We start from the raw sequence: 19016 nt of genomic DNA on the forward strand, positions 1-19016 counted from the left end.
AGGGAAGGGTTAGGATGTCTGTTGTAGTTGGTGATTCAATTATTAGGCATGTAGATAGTTGGGTGGCTGGTGGACGTGAGGATCACCTGGTCACTTGCCTGCCTGGTATGAAGGTGGTGAACCTCACGCATCACCTCGATAGGATCTTAGATAGTACTAGGGAGAAGCAGGCTGTCTTGATGCATGTGGGTACCAATGACATAGAAAAATGAGGGAGGGAGGTTCTGGAAGTCAAATTTAGGCTCCTAAGTAGAAAGATAAAATCCAGATCCTCCAGGGTAGCATTTTCACAAATGCTCCTCGATTCACGCGCAGGGCCCAAGAGACAGGCAGAGATCCTGTCTCAATGCATGGTTGAGATGATGGTGCAGGGATGAGGGATTTACATTTGTTAGGAACTGGGCAACATTCTGGGGGAGCCTGTTACGAAAGGATGGGCTCCACCTTAACCAGAATAGAACCAGGCTGCTCGTGCTAAAATTTAAAAAGGAGATACAGCCGCTTTTAGACTAAAATGGGCGGGGGGGAGCCAACAGTCACCCAGGAATGCATGGTTCGGTTTGGAGTATCCTTGAAGTATACTACTGAAACAGGATCTTTAGGGAATCCCAATAGAGAGGTTTCAATAATGGTGAAAGAAAACCAGGAATGTTCAATGAGAGAACAGAGTAAAGGATGCAAATTATCCCCATTAACTTCAAAGCAGCCTGTATATGCAAGGAAAAAAGACAATTTGAAGTGTCTATATACAAATGCTAAAAGCCTTAAAAATAAGATAGGAGAATTGGAGTATATAGCACTAAATGAAGAGATAGATATAATAGGCATTTCAGAGACCTAGTGGAAGGAGGACAATCAATGGGACTCTGTGTTAGTAGGGTAGAAAATATATATTGTAATGATAGAGTGGATCGAATTGGGGGGGGGGGGCTGCGCTATATGTTAACGCGGGAATTGAGTCAGACAAAATAAACATTCTACATTAAATGGATAGCAGAGTGGAATCTCTATGGAAAGAAATTCCAGGTGTGAAGTGAAGGAATATACTGATAGGGCTGTACTACCGTCCACCGAGACAGAATGATCAGACAGATGAAAATATGTTTACAGAAATTGGGGAAGCTGGCAAATTGGGCAACATTATAATAATGGGTGATTTGAATTACCCCAATATTGACTGGATAAATGTTACATTAGAGAGTGCTAGGGAGGTAAAATTTCTAGATGTAATAAATGACTGCTTCTTGGAGCAACTGGTCCAGGAACCAATATGAGAGGGGGAGCTATTTTGGATCTAATCTTTAGTGGAATGCGGGGCATAGTACAAGAGGTAACAGTGTTGTATCCGCTGGGAAACAGTGATCATAACATGATCAAATTTGAGCTGATATCTGCAGTGGTCAATAAGGAAATCTACTGTAGCAGCTTTTAATTTTTGAAAGGGTGACTGACAAAATGAGGAAAATGGTTAAAAAGAAGCTGAAAGGTTCAGCCGCAAAAGTTAGGACTCTGAATCAGGCGTGGACATTGTTTAAAAATACCATCATGGAAGCCCAGCCTAGATGTATTCCACTTATTAACAAAGGTGGAAAAAGAGCAAACAACAGCCAGCATGGTTAAAAGGTGAGGTGAAAGAGGTTATTAGAGCCAAAAAAACAGCCTTCAAAAAATGGAAAAAGATCCGAATGAAGAAAATAAGATGCACCATAAGCACTGTCAAGCCAGATGCAAAGCACTGATAAAGGCTAAAAGAGAATATGAAGAAAAACTTGCTGCAGAGAGTAAAACTCATAATATCACTTTTTTCAGATATATCAGAAGCAGGAAGCCTGCGAGGGAATCTGTGAGACTGTTAGATCAGGAAGGAGTAAAAAGAGCGCTCAGGGAGGACAAGGCTATAGCAGAGAGATTGAATGAATTCTTTGCTTCGCTCTTTACGGAAGAAGATGTAAGAGATCTACCTGTACCAGAAATGGTGTTCAGGGGTGACAATGGAGAGGAGCTGAAAGAAATCTCAGTGAACTTGGAAGTTGTACTGAGCCAAATTGACAAGTTAAAGAGTGATAAATCACCTGGGCTGGATGGTATACACCCCAGGGTATTGAAAGAACTCAAACAAGATATTGCTGATCTGCTGCTAGTGATCTGTAACCTGTCGTTAAAGTTGTCTGTAGTACCTGAGGACTGAAGGGTGGCCAATGTGATGCTGATTTTTGAAAAGGGTTCCAGGTGTGATCCAAGTAATTACAGACCAGTAAGCCTGACTTCAGTGCCGGGCAAAATAGTGGAAACTATAATAAAGAATAAACCTACAGAATACAGGGGGATGGGAAGGGGATGGAGGGGTTTAAAAAGAAAAACTTTGTGTCAGTTTGTAATATAAAATTAAAGCTTGTCAATAAAAAATTTAACGTAAAAAAAAACTACAGAATACGTAAACAAACATGGTTTAATGGGACAGAGTCAGCATGGATTCAGCCATGGGGGGTCTTGTCTCGCCAATTTGCTTCACTTCTTTGAAGGTGTGGATAAAGGTGAGCCAGTTGATGTAGTGTACCTAGATTTTCAGAAAGCTTTTGACAAAGTTCCTTATGAGAGACTCCTGAGAAAATTAAAGAGTCATGGGATAGAAGGCAATGTTCTATTGTGGATTAGGAATAGGTTATTGGACAGAAAACATAGGGTAGGGTTAAATGGCCATTTTTTCTCAATGGAGGAGGGTATATAGTGGAGTGCTGCAGAGATCTATACTGGGACTGGTGCTATTTAACATATTTATAAATTCTCTGGAAATCGGAACAATAAGTGAGGTAATTAAATTTGCAGATGATAACAAAACTATTCAAGGTTGTTCAAACATGTGCGGACTGTGAAAAATTGCAGGAAGACCTTAGGAAATTGGAAGACTGGGCATCCAAATGGTAGATGAAATTTAATGTAGACAAATGCAAAGTGATACATATTGGGAAGAATAATCCGAATCATAGTTATCTAATACTAGGGTCCGTTTTAGGAGTCATCACTCAAGAAAAAGACCTAGGTGTCATTGTAGACAATACGCTGAAATCTTTTGCCCAGTTTGCGATGACAGCCAAAATAGCAAACAGGGTGCTAGTAATTATTAGGAGAGGGATGCAAAATAAGACCAAAAATATTATAAAGCCTCTGTATCACTCCATGGTGCGATCTCAAGTATTATGTTCAATTCTGGTCACCATATCTCAAAAAAGTTATAGCGAAATTAGAAAAGGTTCAAAGAAGAGCGACCAAAATGATAGAGGGGATGGAACTGCTCCTGTATGAGGAAAGGCTAACGAGGTTAGGGCTCTTCAGCTTGGAAAAGAGATGGCTGAGGGGGGATATGATTGAGGTCTACAAAATCCTGAGTGAACGGGTGGAGGTGATTCGGTTTTTCTCTCACTCAAAAAGTACAAAGACCAGGGGACACTTAATGAAATTGCATGGTGATACTTTTAAAACAAATAGGAGGAAATATTTTTTTCATTCAAAGAATAGTTAAGCTCTGGAACTCGATTGAGGAGGATGTGGTAATGGCAGTTAGTATATCTGGGTTTAAAAAGGGTTTGGACAAGTTCCTGGAGGAAAAGTCCATGGTCTATTATTTGAGATGGACATGGGGGAAGCCACTGCTTGCCCTGGGATTGGTAGCGTGGAATGGTGCTATTAATTGTGTTTCTGCAAAGTACTTGTGACCTGGTTTGGCCACTGCTGGAAGCACAATACTGAGCTGAATGGACCATTGGTCTGACCCAGTATGGCTGTTCTCATATACTTATGGCAATAGATTCTAAGGTGATACACTGCAGAAGTATTTATTCCAGCCCTAGTGTTCACTTGAGAAGTGATCCTATGTCAACCATATTCAGATTATGATTGGAATATTATGTTATCTGAAAAATAATTTGTGTTATTTTTTTAAGAGGACATTTAAAGGACTCAGAGAGGAAAAACAACATAATAAAACAGCAGAGAAAACTAACTTCCTCTCAGCAAATAAAGCCTTAATCTCAAAGATTAAGTTGCCAGAGCCAGTGCAAGGTGCTAAAGTTACAAAATACCAGTTGGCAGGGGTGGACTGACAGGGATCTGGGTCCCCAGGCAATAAGGGTCATGAGCCCTTAACCACCTAGTAAAAGGGATTAAATTAGATGGCTATGGGAGAGTGGACTCCCTACTGCTATGGGCCTTTGGGCATTGCCCTATTGTCCCAATGGTCAGTCCACCTCTGCTGGTTGATACCCAACTAGCACTGGTGCACACAATGGTCTCACGCATAAGTGTTAGTATTCTATAATCTGTAAGTGCAATTGACGCCTAACTTTAAGTGACATGTTATACAATGAGGAGGAATGAGGGTAATTTTACAAAGCATTTTCCATATATAAAGTATGTTTAACACATGGAAAAGGATTCTTATAAAACTCCACAGGGCATATGTGTGCTGAAAGATAGCACCTACTTTTATGCGGACTGCACACATGTATTCCTGGGGGTGTAGTTTGGGCAGATCTGCGGTGGAGTTTTGATGTACACAAGAGCCCCTCAACGCATACGTTCTTCAGAGCAGGTGTAAAGTTGTGCATGAGGATTTGTGCCCTACTGAGGCTGGTTCTGGGAGTCTATTCCATAAAGGCTCATAGGCACATATGTTGCCTTTATAAAATAAATTAATTTTCCTTTCTTTGACATTGTTATACAATTGCCCTCCACAACAACAATTTCCAAAAGCCCCTCTTTTGGTAGGGTGAAAGCTATGATCTTGCCAGCCCCAGACGGTACAGAAAACTTTGCAAACACTGAAAGGGGTTCAGATATACAGGGGAAGGCGGATATTCCAAGGCCCTGACTGCTTAATCCTACTCGGAAACCACTTCACACTCCTCCACACTCAAAAAGAACTCAAATCCAGTTCAGGGGATATTTACTTATGAGTATCTTTACTAGGTGTATCCTCCAAAATGGGGTATTTAGAAAACAAAGATTAAAAAAAAACCATCAAGCTAATAAAATCTACACACACAGTCCTGTTTTTTTGGTACTCCTTCAGATCTTTAATGTCACCCTGACGCAGCACTTTAATAGCATATACTTTCTCATACTATCATAAAATCCTTTTTAGTACTTGTGTTAAGAATCAAATGATGCTATGCCCTGAACTTTGGGGAAGATATAAAATCGGGAAAAAAGTCCATCACTTCTGCAAAAACAAAAATTAATTCAAAAACTTCTGGAACGCCTCACTAGCATATGATCAAAAATGCTCTAATCCTCCTGGCTGCATGCTGGGGATTCCATCCCTCACATCACAGGCTGGACTTCCATGGAAGTTAAGTAAAGGATGCTCCCTCCTAATCTCGTCAACCTTCTGAGGTACATTCAAAAAAATCCTCCCACAGTTGGACTCCTTCAGAAACACTTAGCTGGTCCCTTCAGACCTCAGTTTCTTCAGTAGCTGTTTGCAGTTTTTATTCCACTCTAATCAATGTCTGTTAGGCCCAACTGGACTTAGGGCTCTCCTTTCCATGCTACCAAGCAGAGAGGCAACTCCCAGACCCAAGAGCTCTGGCACCTCTGCCCTGTAACTGCAAGGAACTCCTCTCCAAATCCAACTTCATAGCCTCAGAAGGCCATTTATAGTTCCCTCCAAAAGACAGAATGGATACAACCATTGATAGTGATGGATGTCTTAGCCCATCCCCATTCCACACAAATACTTAGGAGCAGAGACTTCAGACACTTCCTCACTGGAAATATAGAGGAAGTGTTCTGAGGTCCTGTTACATGGTAAATGGGTTATTTGAACACTGACCCTCCCCCCAACCCTGCAAGTAAAAGTGCTGATGGTTTACCATTTTTATGGTTGTTAGGACCTATTTTGCTTTTACTGTCTGCAGCTGCTATTTGCCACCTTCTAAAAGCTGCCACCCTGGGAAACTGCAATGGTTAAACCTGCCCTGTATGTTGCAGATACTATTAAGCAGGCATGCAGAAGGGAAAACAGGAGACACTGAAAGTAAGACAGTACCTCTGTGTGCCGCTGATGCAAAGCATTGTACTCTTTCTTCATCTCCGATTCACGCTCTTCCAGCCGAGAAACTTCAAGAAATTAATTATCCCATTAGACAAGTCACATCAGATATAGTATGCCCTTCCACTGAAAATCCCTTTCTCCCATCATTCCCATTTTATCCCATCTTCAGATGCTATCCTTCCAAATATCAGTTTTGTTTACCCATTCTGTTTCTCTAGGAGGCAATGTCTTAAAATAGGTTAGTTTTGTGTATACCATGACATTAATGAGACTCACTCCTAAGCAAGGGTATGTGGAGTATGACCTCAGTCTATCAAATTTACCATTAACAATTGACACAGTACTTGCTTTGTACAAAGAAAGCTTTTGTTTCCCAAGTGACTTATCTATTACCTGTACAGTCTACTAATACAAGTTTTAACAAAAGTGCGGAACTCTGAAATCATTAATTAAACTTCTTTATTTTAACAAATTCATTCAACTGGATATGGGTAAGCACATTGGTCTTTCATCTCCGCATAACAGCATTCATGTTCCATCAAAGCACCAATAGGAATAAGTTTCACACATATAAAAATACCACAGAGTTCTGTGTAATAAGAAGTCCTTGTTCTATAGAAATTGAGATCCAGAATACCACGGACCAAGTAGATGAAAAAATGTAGTCTTACCTGCTAATTTTCTTTCCTTGAGTCCTAACCAGGCCAATCCAGAATGCATGGGTTGTGTCCATCAGCCAGCAGATGGAGACAAAGACTTACAAGCTGTGAGCTCTATGATATAATGTCAATGTAAAGATACAGCTTCCTAGTATTTCTGTAACAAAGGCTAAACAGCTAAACTTGGTAAAAAAAAAGAAACTAAAAAATATCCTGCAGAGAATTTAGGGCTACGTTTTACTGACACATTGACCCAAGGAATCCTTCGAGATCCCTGACACTTACCCTGAATGTAAATGAGAAGAATGAGAGAATTAAAATTATACCAATTCAGGAAATATGGTGATTTTCTGAACTAGTCTAATTAGAACTCAAGGAGAGAAAATTAGCAGGGTAAGATCACATTTTTCCTTCCTTTTCATTCAACCAGACCAGTCCAGAAGGCAAGGAATGTAACAAAGCAATCCTCAAACTGGACTGCCACCAGAACTACATAGTAGATTATGGCAAATAAAGACCTGCACGGTCTATCCTCTCTGCCCAACAAGATAAACTCATAGCATAAGGTATGATGTGAAACTACATATGCATACTTGATCTTGATTTGTCCTTGCCATTTTCAGGGCACAGACCATAGAAGTCTGCACAGAACTGGCTTTGTTCTCCAACTACTGAAGCTGAATCTGTCCAGCCATGATCAGGGCATAGACCATAGAAGTCTGCCCAACACTGGCCTTGTTTCCCCATTACTAGTGTTGCCATCTAATCACCATTAAGCTTGTTTGGTTCCATACCTTCCATACAGGATTCCTTTGTGTTTATCCCACACATTTTTACATTTTTTTTGTTACATTTGTACCCCGCGCTTTCCCACTCATGGCAGGCTCAATGCGGCATACATGGGGCAATGGAGGGTTAAGTGACTTGCCCAGAGTCACAAGGAGCTGCCTGTGCCTGAAGTGGGAATTCTGTTACCATTCTCGTCTCCATCACCTCCTGCAGGAGAGCATTCCAGAATGATCAAGCATCAGGCAGCCCTTCAAAGGCAGCATCTTCTTGAGCCTGAATGTCCAACCTATACAATTTTGGATTCAGACCTGGTTATGGAACAGAAAGAGTCCATGTATCCCCACTAGATGATCTTCACAGAAACTGAGACAGGGGATTTGCCTCTGTGTTAGTACTGCTAGATTTCTCAACAGCTTTTGATACTGTGGATCACAATATTATGCTAGCACAACTGGCAGAAACAAGTATCAGTGGAACAGTATGTGCCTGGTTCCGATCCTATCTATCAGATAGGCAACAGTCCATAGTGTTAGGCAGCACCTCATCACCACCATGAGCATGACCTGTGGGTACCACAAGGATCGATACTGTCACCTATTCTATTCAATATATACCTCAAGCCACTAGCCAAGCTGATTCGGTCAATGGACACTCGGTTCTACATCTATGTGGATGACATGCAGCTACTCAAACCCAGTGAACCTGACTTCCTCACAGCCCTGAATAAACTGACTACCTGTCTAACTTCAATTCAAGAATGAGCTAAAAACAACAAACTTTACCTGAACTCAAGTAAAACTGAGCTTCTATGGGTCCCTAACACAAGTGGGGACATACCGACATCAAAATCTCTTTTGGGAATATGAACTCCCCCCTCAAATCCCAAGTCAGGAACCTTGGACTACAGCTCAATTCAACACTTACTCTGATCCCCCAAATCCAAGCAACCTTCAAGAGCAGCTTCTATCACTTGCGACAACTACGCTGCCTGTCTCCTTACATTGAGATGGCAAGCCTTGTCTCAGTTGTGCATGCCATGATAACATCAAGACTGGAATATTGTAATGCAATCTACACTGGTCTGACTACAATGGGTTTGCACCAACTCCAATTGATTCAGAATGCTGCAGCTAGAAAGTTGTAAGCGACGTGACATCACATCACATCATTTTTACATAAACTTCTCTGGCTACCATTACAATACAGAGCCAAATTTAAAACTCTCTGTTTGACCTTCACGGCCCTTAAAGGAAATGGCCCAGAGTACTTGAAAAACAGGATCTCCCTCTATGTACCTTCAAGGTCACAAAGGTCCTCCCAAGGAGTTTCCCTAACCACACCCTCTCCAAAGGACATCACACGATGTTGTACCTGCAAGTGAGTCTCATCCAGAGTAGCCCCCACGCTCTGGAATGCACTCCCTGAAAGGCTTCGCTTAACACAAGACTATCTCTACTTCAGGAAGCAGGTGAAAGCTTGGCTCTTCAACCAGGCCTTTAATGGAAGAAGTAAATGACACCAGCTGCACATAGTATAGCAGGACATGTTTATCCACTTCTAGCCAAGATAATGTTCAAACACCTTTCTGACCTTATTTGCAACTCTAACTAGTCCCTTATTTTCTTACTCCTCTTACTCTACCTTATCTATCTATAAGTTCCATCTTTGCTTACACTCTGTGCTGTCTATTAAAATGTTTTATTGTGTATTGTGTTGGTATTGTAATGTAGCGTACTATGCCATTCTTTGCATTCTTGTTTGAATATTTTTACTGCTGTAATTGTCTATTGCTTATGTTTGACTTATTCTTGCTGTATACTGCCTTGAATGAATTCCTTCAAAAAGGCGGTAAACAGTGGCGTCGCGAGGGCAGCTGACACCCGGGGCGGGTCGCAGCTGTGCACCCCCCCCCTGGGTGCAGCGTGGCGCACCCTCCCCCCTCCGGAGCGCAAACCCCCCCCCCCCCCCGAGAACATACCTGGAAAGCGGTGAGGGGCGGGCGGGAGAGCCAATCCGCTGAGTGCACGCCACTGGGGGGTGTCGGCGCCTCGCTGGTTCCCTGCTCTCTCTGCCCCGGAACAGGAAGTAACCTGTTTCCGGGACAGAGAGAGCAGGGAACCAGCGAGGCGCCGACACCCCCCAGCGGCGTCCACCCGGGGCGGACCGCCCCACCACCCCCCCTTCCTACGCCACTGGCGGTAAATAAATCCTACAAAATAAATAAATAAAATACATTTGTCTGAAACTATATCCTCTGAAGCAACAGCGTGGGACTCTGATCCAGCCAGGACCCCAACCTGCTCAGTTCACCTTATGCTTCCTGCTAGCCCTTGTAACTGCCACATAAGGGAGGTCAGATTAGGTTCCAGTGCCATAGCTTCATCCTCTAAGGGCTGGAAGAGAATAGGCTTCCTCTGAGATCTGTGAAGAAGGTACAGCTGACAGAAGCAACTCTTCAGAGCCCTGAAAAAATAATGACTTCTTGTCCTACCATTTTCTGCACATTGGCACCTTTTTATGAGAAGACGCAGGCAATTCCTGGTTCCCCAAGTCTAATACAACTGACTGTTTTCCACAACAGAGGAGGTCGTAGGAAGGTTTCTGCATCAATAATCACACTGCCTAAAACTGAAGTGGTGGTTTCTACAGCAGGGACACTTTTTAATTATTTCTGTTAGGGCCACCATACATAATTATTTCAATAACTGAGTTCCATGGCCCTAGATGTGTCTAAATGATCACCCTCTTCTGTGTCAGCTTGCCAGCCTGGCACAGGATACAGTCAAGACAGGATGCACTTCGCACACCGTCTCCCTGCAGCGAGAGATTGGCCTCCCAAACCACGTCAAGATGCTCAACTCTCCATCACAGTAAAATTGCCCCCATCACTATAAATCTTGAAACAGATGCTTGTGGAAACAGAGGTGATCACAAATAACCTCAACGGTAGCATTTAAGGAGGGAAGGCAAAGTACTGGGAAACAACCTCAAAGCATAGCTCCCAATGCTACTCTGAGAGAGGAGGAGGGGATAATGGTAGGAGTTCCCTTCTTGAACCATGGCCTCTCTGATCTTCTCTTTCAGGATATTTCTTCTATATTATAAACTCATTCTCATTTCTTTTTTTTTTCTTACAAAGAGAGACCAATCAATCCCCCCCCCAAAAAGAAGACCTTCTATGAAGGAGGTGGGAGGGATCTAGAGTCCTCCAGGTGTCCTCTGAGGTGCAGTATTGGAAGTCCTAAACTTAACCGGGTGACTAGCTCTCTAACTGGACCAGGGAGGTATCTCACCAGCCCAGAACTATACAGGATGCATGCCACCATCTGCTGGAGACAGAGAATGCTCGGGAGCTGTGCTTATACAGTGCCTTTATATAGTAGGACTCACAGCTCTGAATCTCTGTCTCCATCTGCTGTCTAACTGTCACATCCCAAGCATTCTGGACTGGTCTAGTTGAATGAAAAGAAACAGGTTTGATATGCGTCTCAAGAGCTTAGGAACCTATGCACTAAAACTTAATGGTTTATCATGCAAATTAGTAAAAGGTTTACAGGCTCACTAAAACACTTACCGTATTTTTCGGACTATAAGACGCACCGGACCATAAGACGCACCTAGGTTTTAGAGGAGGGAAATAGGAAAAAAAAAATTTCCTCTTTCCCTCCTCTAAAACCTAGGTGCTCCGGTGCGTCTTGTCCGGGTTTTGGACCTCCGTCCCGAACTTACAGGATTCCATGTTCCCTGGTGGTCTAGTGACGTCGGGGCAGGAAAGAGCCCCCTCTTTCCTGCCCATCGCGCTGCTCTCCGTGCTTCTCAATGCTTTCTGACGGTCTCGGCGAGATTCAAAATGGCCGCCGAGAATCTCTGCGGCCATTTTGAATATCGCCGAGACCATCAGAAAGCATTGAGAAGCACGGAGAGCAGCGTGATGGGCAGGAAAGAGGGGCTCTTTCTGCCCCGACTCACTAGACCACCAGGGAACATGGAATCCTGTAAGTACGGAATGGAGGTCCAAAAACGCTACCTTCGGACTATAAGACGCACCCCCCCATTTTCCTCCCAAATTTTGGGGGAAAAAAGTGCGTCTTATAGTCCGAAAAATACGGTACATTTTTTTGAATACTCAATAAAACAAAGCTGCTTTCTTGAGTGTAAAAAAAAGCATGTATGCTAACCCAAAGAGTGCAGCATGCACATAAAGATCAATTCTATAATTGGGAGCCTATAATTAGATGCCCAAGAGCACCTAGTGGGAGCCTATTCTATAAGAGAATGTAGGTGCCTATTTTCCTTTATAGAATACTAGTCTAACAGCTTCAATATGTGCCTATAATTTAGGCATGAGTACTTAAGCTAGCCATAGGGCTGGCATAAGTGTGTTCACCTAGGTGCCAGTGATGAGTGCATAACATGGTATTCTATAAGCTAAGCGACCTTTAGTGCAAATCTTAACGGCACTTAACTTTGAGTGCCATTTCCTGAATCTGACCCAAGATGTATATGCTAGCATTCTAAACATTTATGCACACAATCAAAGCGTAAATGTTAGCACCTACTTTATAGAATCACCCCCCCCCCCATAGTGCATCCCAAAATCTCTCGTGCTAACATATGCAAAGTGAAATGGCCCATTAGCACAAGAGATTTCATCCTCCCCTCATCAAATCCAACCTTGTAAATGCAAAGGAGGTGAAGTATAACTAGAGAGCATCATTCAACTATGGATCAAAGCTAGCCAGGGCAAGAGTGATCAATGATTGCTCCTGCTCCCAAATGACTCCTGGGAGAATTGGGAGGTAGGAGATGGGGCAGGGGGCCATCTGTAATTTTTTAAACAAGAGGTGGCGCTTAGATTTAAAATTGAGTTTTATATAGCTCACATGGCTGTGAGGAAAGAAGGGGCATACCAATGATTTTGACTGGGGGAGGGTGGCCTTTTCATTTAAACAGGCCAACTCCTTTAAATTGCTTCTTCCTCTGCAAGGTATTGTTTCTATGAATAATACAGTTTACAAAGTTAATACATGATAATGGAGTTGCTTTGCACGCATGTTGGAGTGAAAATTCTTGTATAAAGTTGTGTTCTTGGCACACAACGCTCATTACTGCAATAACACAGTTTAGTAAATAGACTTCTAAATTTGTCCCTGAGGCAACAGGGGGTGAAATGACCTGCCCAAGCTCACAAGGCATATCAGTGGGATTTGAAAACTGGCTTCCCTGGTTCTCCACCTGATGTTCTAACTACTAGGCTGCTTCTACACTCCATACAAATGGCCACTTGTCTTTGAATTTCTCATTCTCTGAACCACATTATCTTCTGGCATTTCTTAGTAAAGCCTATTATGGATTTGAATATTTCTAACTTGTGTCCCCTTTTCCACCTTTTTTTTAGAGGATACATCTTTAACTTTTTCCATGGATGGCATACAGCCAGGGCCGCCGAGAGCCTGGACCGGGACAAGGCCGGTCCCGGGCCCCCCCCCCCCGAGGTCACGTCGCGTTGCGCCCCCCTACCCGAGGTCACCGGGCCCCCCTCCACCCGCTGCCAGTGCCGGGCCCTCTGAACTACTACTACTACTACTACTATTTAGCATTTCTATAGCGCTACAAGGCGTACACAGCGCTGCACAAACATAGAAGAAAGACAGTCCTGCTCAAAGAGCTTACAATCTAATAGACAAAAATAAATAAGTAAGCAAATCAAATCAATTATGTGAACGGGAAGGAAGAGAGGAGGTAGGTGGAGGCGAGTGGTTACAAGTGGTTACGAGTCAAAAGCAATGTTAAAGAGGTGGGCTTTCAGTCTAGATTTAAAGGTGGCCAAGGATGGGGCAAGACGTAGGGGCTCAGGAAGTTTATTCCAGGCGTAGGGTGCAACGAGACAGAAGGCGCGAAGTCTGGAGTTGGCAGTAGTGGAGAAGGGAACAGATAAGAAGGATTTATCCATGGAGCGAGTGCACGGGAAGGGTGTAGGGAAGGACGAGTGTGGAGAGATACTGGGGAGCAGCAGAGTGAGTACATTTATAGGTTAGTAGAAGAAGTTTGAACAGGATGCGAAAACGGATAGGGAGCCAGTGAAGGGTCTTGAGGAGAGGGGTAGTAAGAGTAAAGCGACCCCTGGCGGAAGATGAGATGGGCAGCAGAGTTTTGAACTGACTGGAGAGGGGGAGAGGTGACTAAGTGGGAGGCCAGCAAGAAGCAGATTGCAGTAGTCTAAACGAGAGGTGACAAGGTTGTGGATGAGGGTTTTGGTAGAGTGCTCGGAAGAAAGGGGAGGATTTTAACGGATGTTGTAAAGAAAGAAACGACAGGTCTTGGCGGTCTGCTGGATATGAGGCAGAGAAGGAGAAAGAAGAGTCAAAGATGACCCCAAGGTTCGAGCTGAGGAGACAGGGAGAATGAGAGAGCCATCAACAGAAATAGAAAACGGGGGGAGCGGGGAGGTGTGGTTGGGGGGGAAAATGAGAAGCTCGGTTTTGGTCATATTTAATTTCGAGGTGGCGTTGAGACATCCAGACAGCAATGTCAGACAAGCACGCTGAACTTTGGTTTGGATGCAAGGTGAGATATCAGGAGTAGAAAGGTAGATTGGGAGTCATCAGCATAGAGATGGTAGGAAAAGCCATGGGATGAGATTAATGAACCAAGGGAAGAAGTGTAGATAGAAAAGAGGAAGGGACCACGAACAGAACCCTGAGGTACGCCGACAGGCAGAGGGATAGAAGTAGAAGAGGATCACCAGAGTGAACACTAAAGGTGGCGGAGGGAGAGGTAGGAAGAGAACCAGGAAAGGACAGAGCCCTGGAATCCAAATGAGGACAGGGTATCAAGAATATGCTGTGATCGACAGTGTCAAAAGCAGCGGAAAGATCAAGAAGAATGAGGATGGAATATTGACCTCTGGATTTAGTCAGTAAATAGTCCATTGGAGACTTTAGTAAGCGCAGTTTCGGTTGAGTGAGAGGGCGAAAACCAGATTGTAGTGGGTCAAGAATAGCATGTGAGGAGAGAAATCAGGCAGCGGCGGTGAACAGCAGGCTCAAGTAATTTGGAGAGAAAAGGAAGGAGGGAGATGGGTCGGTAATTAGAGGGACAAGTAGGGTCGAGTGAAGGCTTCTTAAGGAGAGGTGTGACCACAGCATGTTTAAAGGCAGCAGGGACAGTCGCAGTGGAATGGGAGAGGTTGAGAATGTGACAGTTAAAAGGAATAGATCAGGAGAGATGGCCTTAAGAAGGTGGGTGGGAATGGGATCAGAGGAACAGGTGGACATTTTGAGGAAGAAAGGAGAAGTGTAGTTTCCTCAATAGTAAATTCAGGAAAGGAGGAAGGGAATGAGGGGAAGGAGAGAGAGGGGACGGACTAGTGGAGGGAGAGGTGGTGAGGTAGAGAAAGCAAAGTTTATCTTTTGAACCTTGTTGTGAAAGAATTCAGCAAGGGTCTGAGGAGATAATGAAGGGGGAGGTTGGGGGAGGGGGCACCTTGAGGAGAGAGTTCAATGTGGTGAAGAGAAGTCGAGGATTAGAGCCAGAGAGTTGGTCAGTTGGATATAATAATCCTGTTTGGCACGTAAAGAGCAGATTGGAATGAGGTCAGCATGAACTTAAAGAGTAAGAAATCAGCAAAGGGTCCGAGATTTCCGCCAGAGGCATTCGGCAGAGCGGGTACAGGAACGTAGGTAGCGGATATTAGAAGTCAGCCAAGGTTGGGGTTTTGTACGCCTTACAGGGTGGGTCATCAAAGGTGCAAGAGTGTCTAAGGCAGAGGATAGAGTATTGTTGTAAGAAGAAGCAGCCTCGTTGACAGACGTGGATGGTGCCACAGTAGAGAGGAGGTTTGAAACATGGAGGATAGAGATGAAGGGTCAATATCGTGAAGATTGCTAGATAAATTAGATAAGATAGGACGGGACTGGGAGGGAGGAGATTTAAGTGTGAAAGTTATAAGATGGTGATCAGAGGAGGGAAGATCAGAGGCAAGGAAACTAGAGGGTGAACAGTTGGAGGAGAAGATGAGATCAAGACAGTGACCATTTGATGAGTGGGGGAGGTGGAGCATAGTTGGAGATTAAAGGAGGACGTTAAAGCGAGTAACTTGGAAATATAAGAGTTGGAAGGATCATTAGCAGGAATATTAAAGTCACCAAGGATGAGAGCGGGGGAGGAAGGATCATGGAAGAAGGCAAGCCAGGCGTCAAAGTCACTGAGAAAGGATGAAAGGGACTTATCAGGGGGACGATAAATGACCGCTATTCGAAGAGGCAGAGGAGAGAAAAGGCGGATAGAGTGGACTTCAAAGGAGGAAAAACAGTGAGATTGAGGTGGAAGAAGGGGTTGAAATCTGGAGGAGGGAGAGAGAAGTAGTCCAACACCGCCCCCACGGCCAGCAGGGCGAGGAGTATGTGAAAATAGATAACCGCCATGGCACAGGGCTGCGACTGAAGCAGAATCATCAGGGCAGAGCCAGGTTTCTGTTATGGCGAGCAGATGGAGGTGACGCGAGATAAAGAGGTCCTGGATATAGGCGAGTTTGTTACAGATGGAGCGGGCATTCCATAGGGCGCAAGAGAAGGGCAGAGAAGAGGAGGGGAGTAGAGAAATAGAGATGAGGTTAGAGAGGTCGCGGTGAGATCTGTAGAGTTGGGATAATAGTTGGTAAGGGGGGGCCAGGATTGGGATTGATGTCACCGGGCTGAGAGTAACAGAAGGAGTAAAAGAGAGGCGGAGGAGAGTAGGAGAGGTGTGACCACGCAGGCGTCGAAGGCGAGAGGTATTTAGGTGGAATGGGGAAGGCAAAATGGACAGGAAGAAAGAGGCAGAGATTAAAAGCCAAGAGGGAGGAAGAGGGTAGGAGAGAAGGTGAGGTGATGAAGTCGATGGATGGGCAGTGAGTTCCTGTAGCGGAGAGAGGTAGGGGGTGAGGGAAAAGATTAGGAAGGGACAGGGCTAGAAGAGAATGTGAATAGGGGCCATAAATGACTGAGGTACTTTAGCAACTGGGAAGAAGATTAGATGTAAAGAGAAAAAAAGAGAAATATGCCCCGCGCCTTAGGCGTGCGGCACCTAGAGCGGAGGCCCTGAGTGATCAGAGTGGACCTGGGTGTCACCCCGGAGAAGGCTGCAAGGATATGCAGATGAGCTGCAAGTCCTCCACAGCACCTGAAAGGCAGCCAGTGGTAGAGCTGGGCACCTCTCAGCTGAGGAAAGGCTTACCAGGGGTTAGGCCGAAGCCAGCATTCCTCCTCCTGAGGGTCGCCTGATCCTAGCCAAAAAGCACTTGGAAACTCTGTGCACTTGGAGCGAAGGCCCTGGGAAGATCGGGGTGGAACTGGAGTCACCCCAGATACAGCTGTGAGGAAATGCAGAAGGGCTGCAAGTCCTCCACAGCACCTGCACAGCACTAACCTGAAGCACCTTCATCTTCGACGCAAGCAGCAGCAGCAGGGCAGACCTCTCCTTCCTTCCCTGCCCCGCCCTCGCGGACGTTACGTCAGGCGAGGGCGGGACACGGAAGGAAGGAGTGGCCTGCCCTGCTGCTTGCGTCGAAGATGAAGGCGCTTCAGGTTAGTTGTGGGAGCGACGGAGAGCGGGTGGGCCGGACTGTGGCGGCGCCGGGCCCAGGGACTTTTGTCCCCCCCTCTCGGTGGCCCTGCATACAGCACAGGCCAAACTATGATACAGATATGTTTAATAGGTGGTTCCTTATATTACTTACTCTGGTCTGCATAGTTTTTGGTTTTCAGCTCCAGCTGGCGGGACTGGAGCTCCAGGTTTTCCAATTGGATCTGCAAGTCCTTTTTCTCCTGTTCCAAAGCATCCTCAAACTCAATGAATTTCTGTATGGAAGAAGCAAAGGAAGAAAAAGAGAATTAGGAATGAATATTCACACACAGAGAGACTGCTCCCCCTCACCCCTGTATTTCAAATAACTTAGAGATAGTAACATAGTAAATGACAGCAGACAAAGACCTGTACAGTCCATCCAGTCTGCCCAACAAAATAAACTCATTTTACATGGTATGTGATACTTTATATGTATACCTGAGTTTGATTTGTCTTTGTCATTCTCACAGCACACACAGTAGAAGTCTGCCCAGCACTCTTCTTGTACTAAAAGTTCTGAAGCTATTGTCAAAGTCCCTTAAAAATATACAGTCCAGCCCATTCATATCTATTCAATCATGATCAGGGCATAGACCGTAGAAGTCTGCCCAGCACCGGTTTTGCTTCCCAACTACTGGCATAAAAGAGGAGAGAGCTTTAACTCAGTTTTCTAAAGTCCACCTCTAAGTGGTCACAGAAGATAGAGGAATTTAGTCTCCATATCGTTTCATTCCTAATTCCAACAAAGTTACCAGTTGTGCTGGTGGTTTTGCTGATGTGAATACCTCCACTGCTTCATAAAAAGAGACTAACTCAATTCAATCCATCTTTAGAAAGTTAGTTCAAAGTGAAAACGGTGCTAAAAAAGTAAAAATCTGGCAATTTTTCGATTATACATTCTTTGAGGCAGTAGTACAACATACATTAAGGAAAAACCATAACCTTCTAGACCTTGCAAGAGTTCATATATCCACATGAACATTTACTAGCACAGTGAAAGAACAGTGCAGAAGAATGGATTACATGTAGAAATAGCTTGAGGAAGAGATTTAAATGTATTCCAAGCTCCATTCAGCTGTAACATTACAGCATTACAAACAATGCATTTAGAACTTTCTTGTGCTCCAGAAAGGAACAGATTTTCCAGATTTAACTGTTAAAGCTGCTGGGGAAAACACTGCTTATTGACATTTGATCCTAGCAAGAAGGTAAACAAAGACAAGTGAAATATGTATTTGCTGGATCATTTTTACCCTTTCAAATATAGTCTCTATGACTACGAACAGCATCCATTTTCTAAATGTACCAGCAAGAAGAGAAATCCAATTAACCACCTGAAGCTAACATATAGACTCTCAATGAACCATGAACTGAATGCTAAATCAAGCTAGAATGCTACAACAGAGCCTTCATCAAGAGGTGACGTACTAGATCCCATTTCTAAGAACTCCCCTGGGATGTTACACAAATTTGCATATATCTAAATAATCGCAATGTTTAAAATTCTGATCTGATGTACATTGTATAAACTCAAATACCCACATTTGTTTTATTTTGTTTGTCTGTATATTTGATATTGGCATGGTTGATTGTTTTCCGTCCTATCCATTTACTGGCATTCCTTTCTACTTTTATTGATTTTGATTTTAATTAGATATACCACCAGGTAATTCAGTACATCAAACTCAAATAATAAACATAAACACAAACATCTCTGTCTTGACTAGACTATAAGCTCCTATGGGTCTCTGCATGCATCTGGAAGCACTATTCAAATTCTAATAATTACAAAATATACCTATTAACAAAGCTCATTGTCAAAGTGTACTATAGTGCTAATTGTTTGTAATGGGGTCACAATTGTCAAAAATACAGCTGAGTGGACAGGATAAACGGCTAATTTGATCTCG

At 43.9% G+C, this 19016-nt stretch overlaps 1 protein-coding gene across 1 annotated transcript in view; it reads right to left on the reverse strand.

Moving 5' to 3' along the window:
- MAPK8IP3 (mitogen-activated protein kinase 8 interacting protein 3) overlaps window positions 1-19016 on the reverse strand; it is a 229698-nt gene that overhangs the window by 153860 nt on the left and 56822 nt on the right. Inside the window, exons 2-3 of the mRNA XM_030211285.1 lie at window positions 17219-17339; window positions 6047-6117 (exon numbers count right to left, since the gene is read on the reverse strand). Coding sequence (XP_030067145.1) covers window positions 6047-6117; window positions 17219-17339 — 192 coding nt within the window. The remainder of the gene's footprint in view (window positions 1-6046; window positions 6118-17218; window positions 17340-19016) is intronic.

The sequence above is a fragment of the Microcaecilia unicolor genome, chromosome 8, assembly GCF_901765095.1.
Source record: "Microcaecilia unicolor chromosome 8, aMicUni1.1, whole genome shotgun sequence".
Lineage (NCBI taxonomy): Eukaryota > Metazoa > Chordata > Amphibia > Gymnophiona > Siphonopidae > Microcaecilia > Microcaecilia unicolor.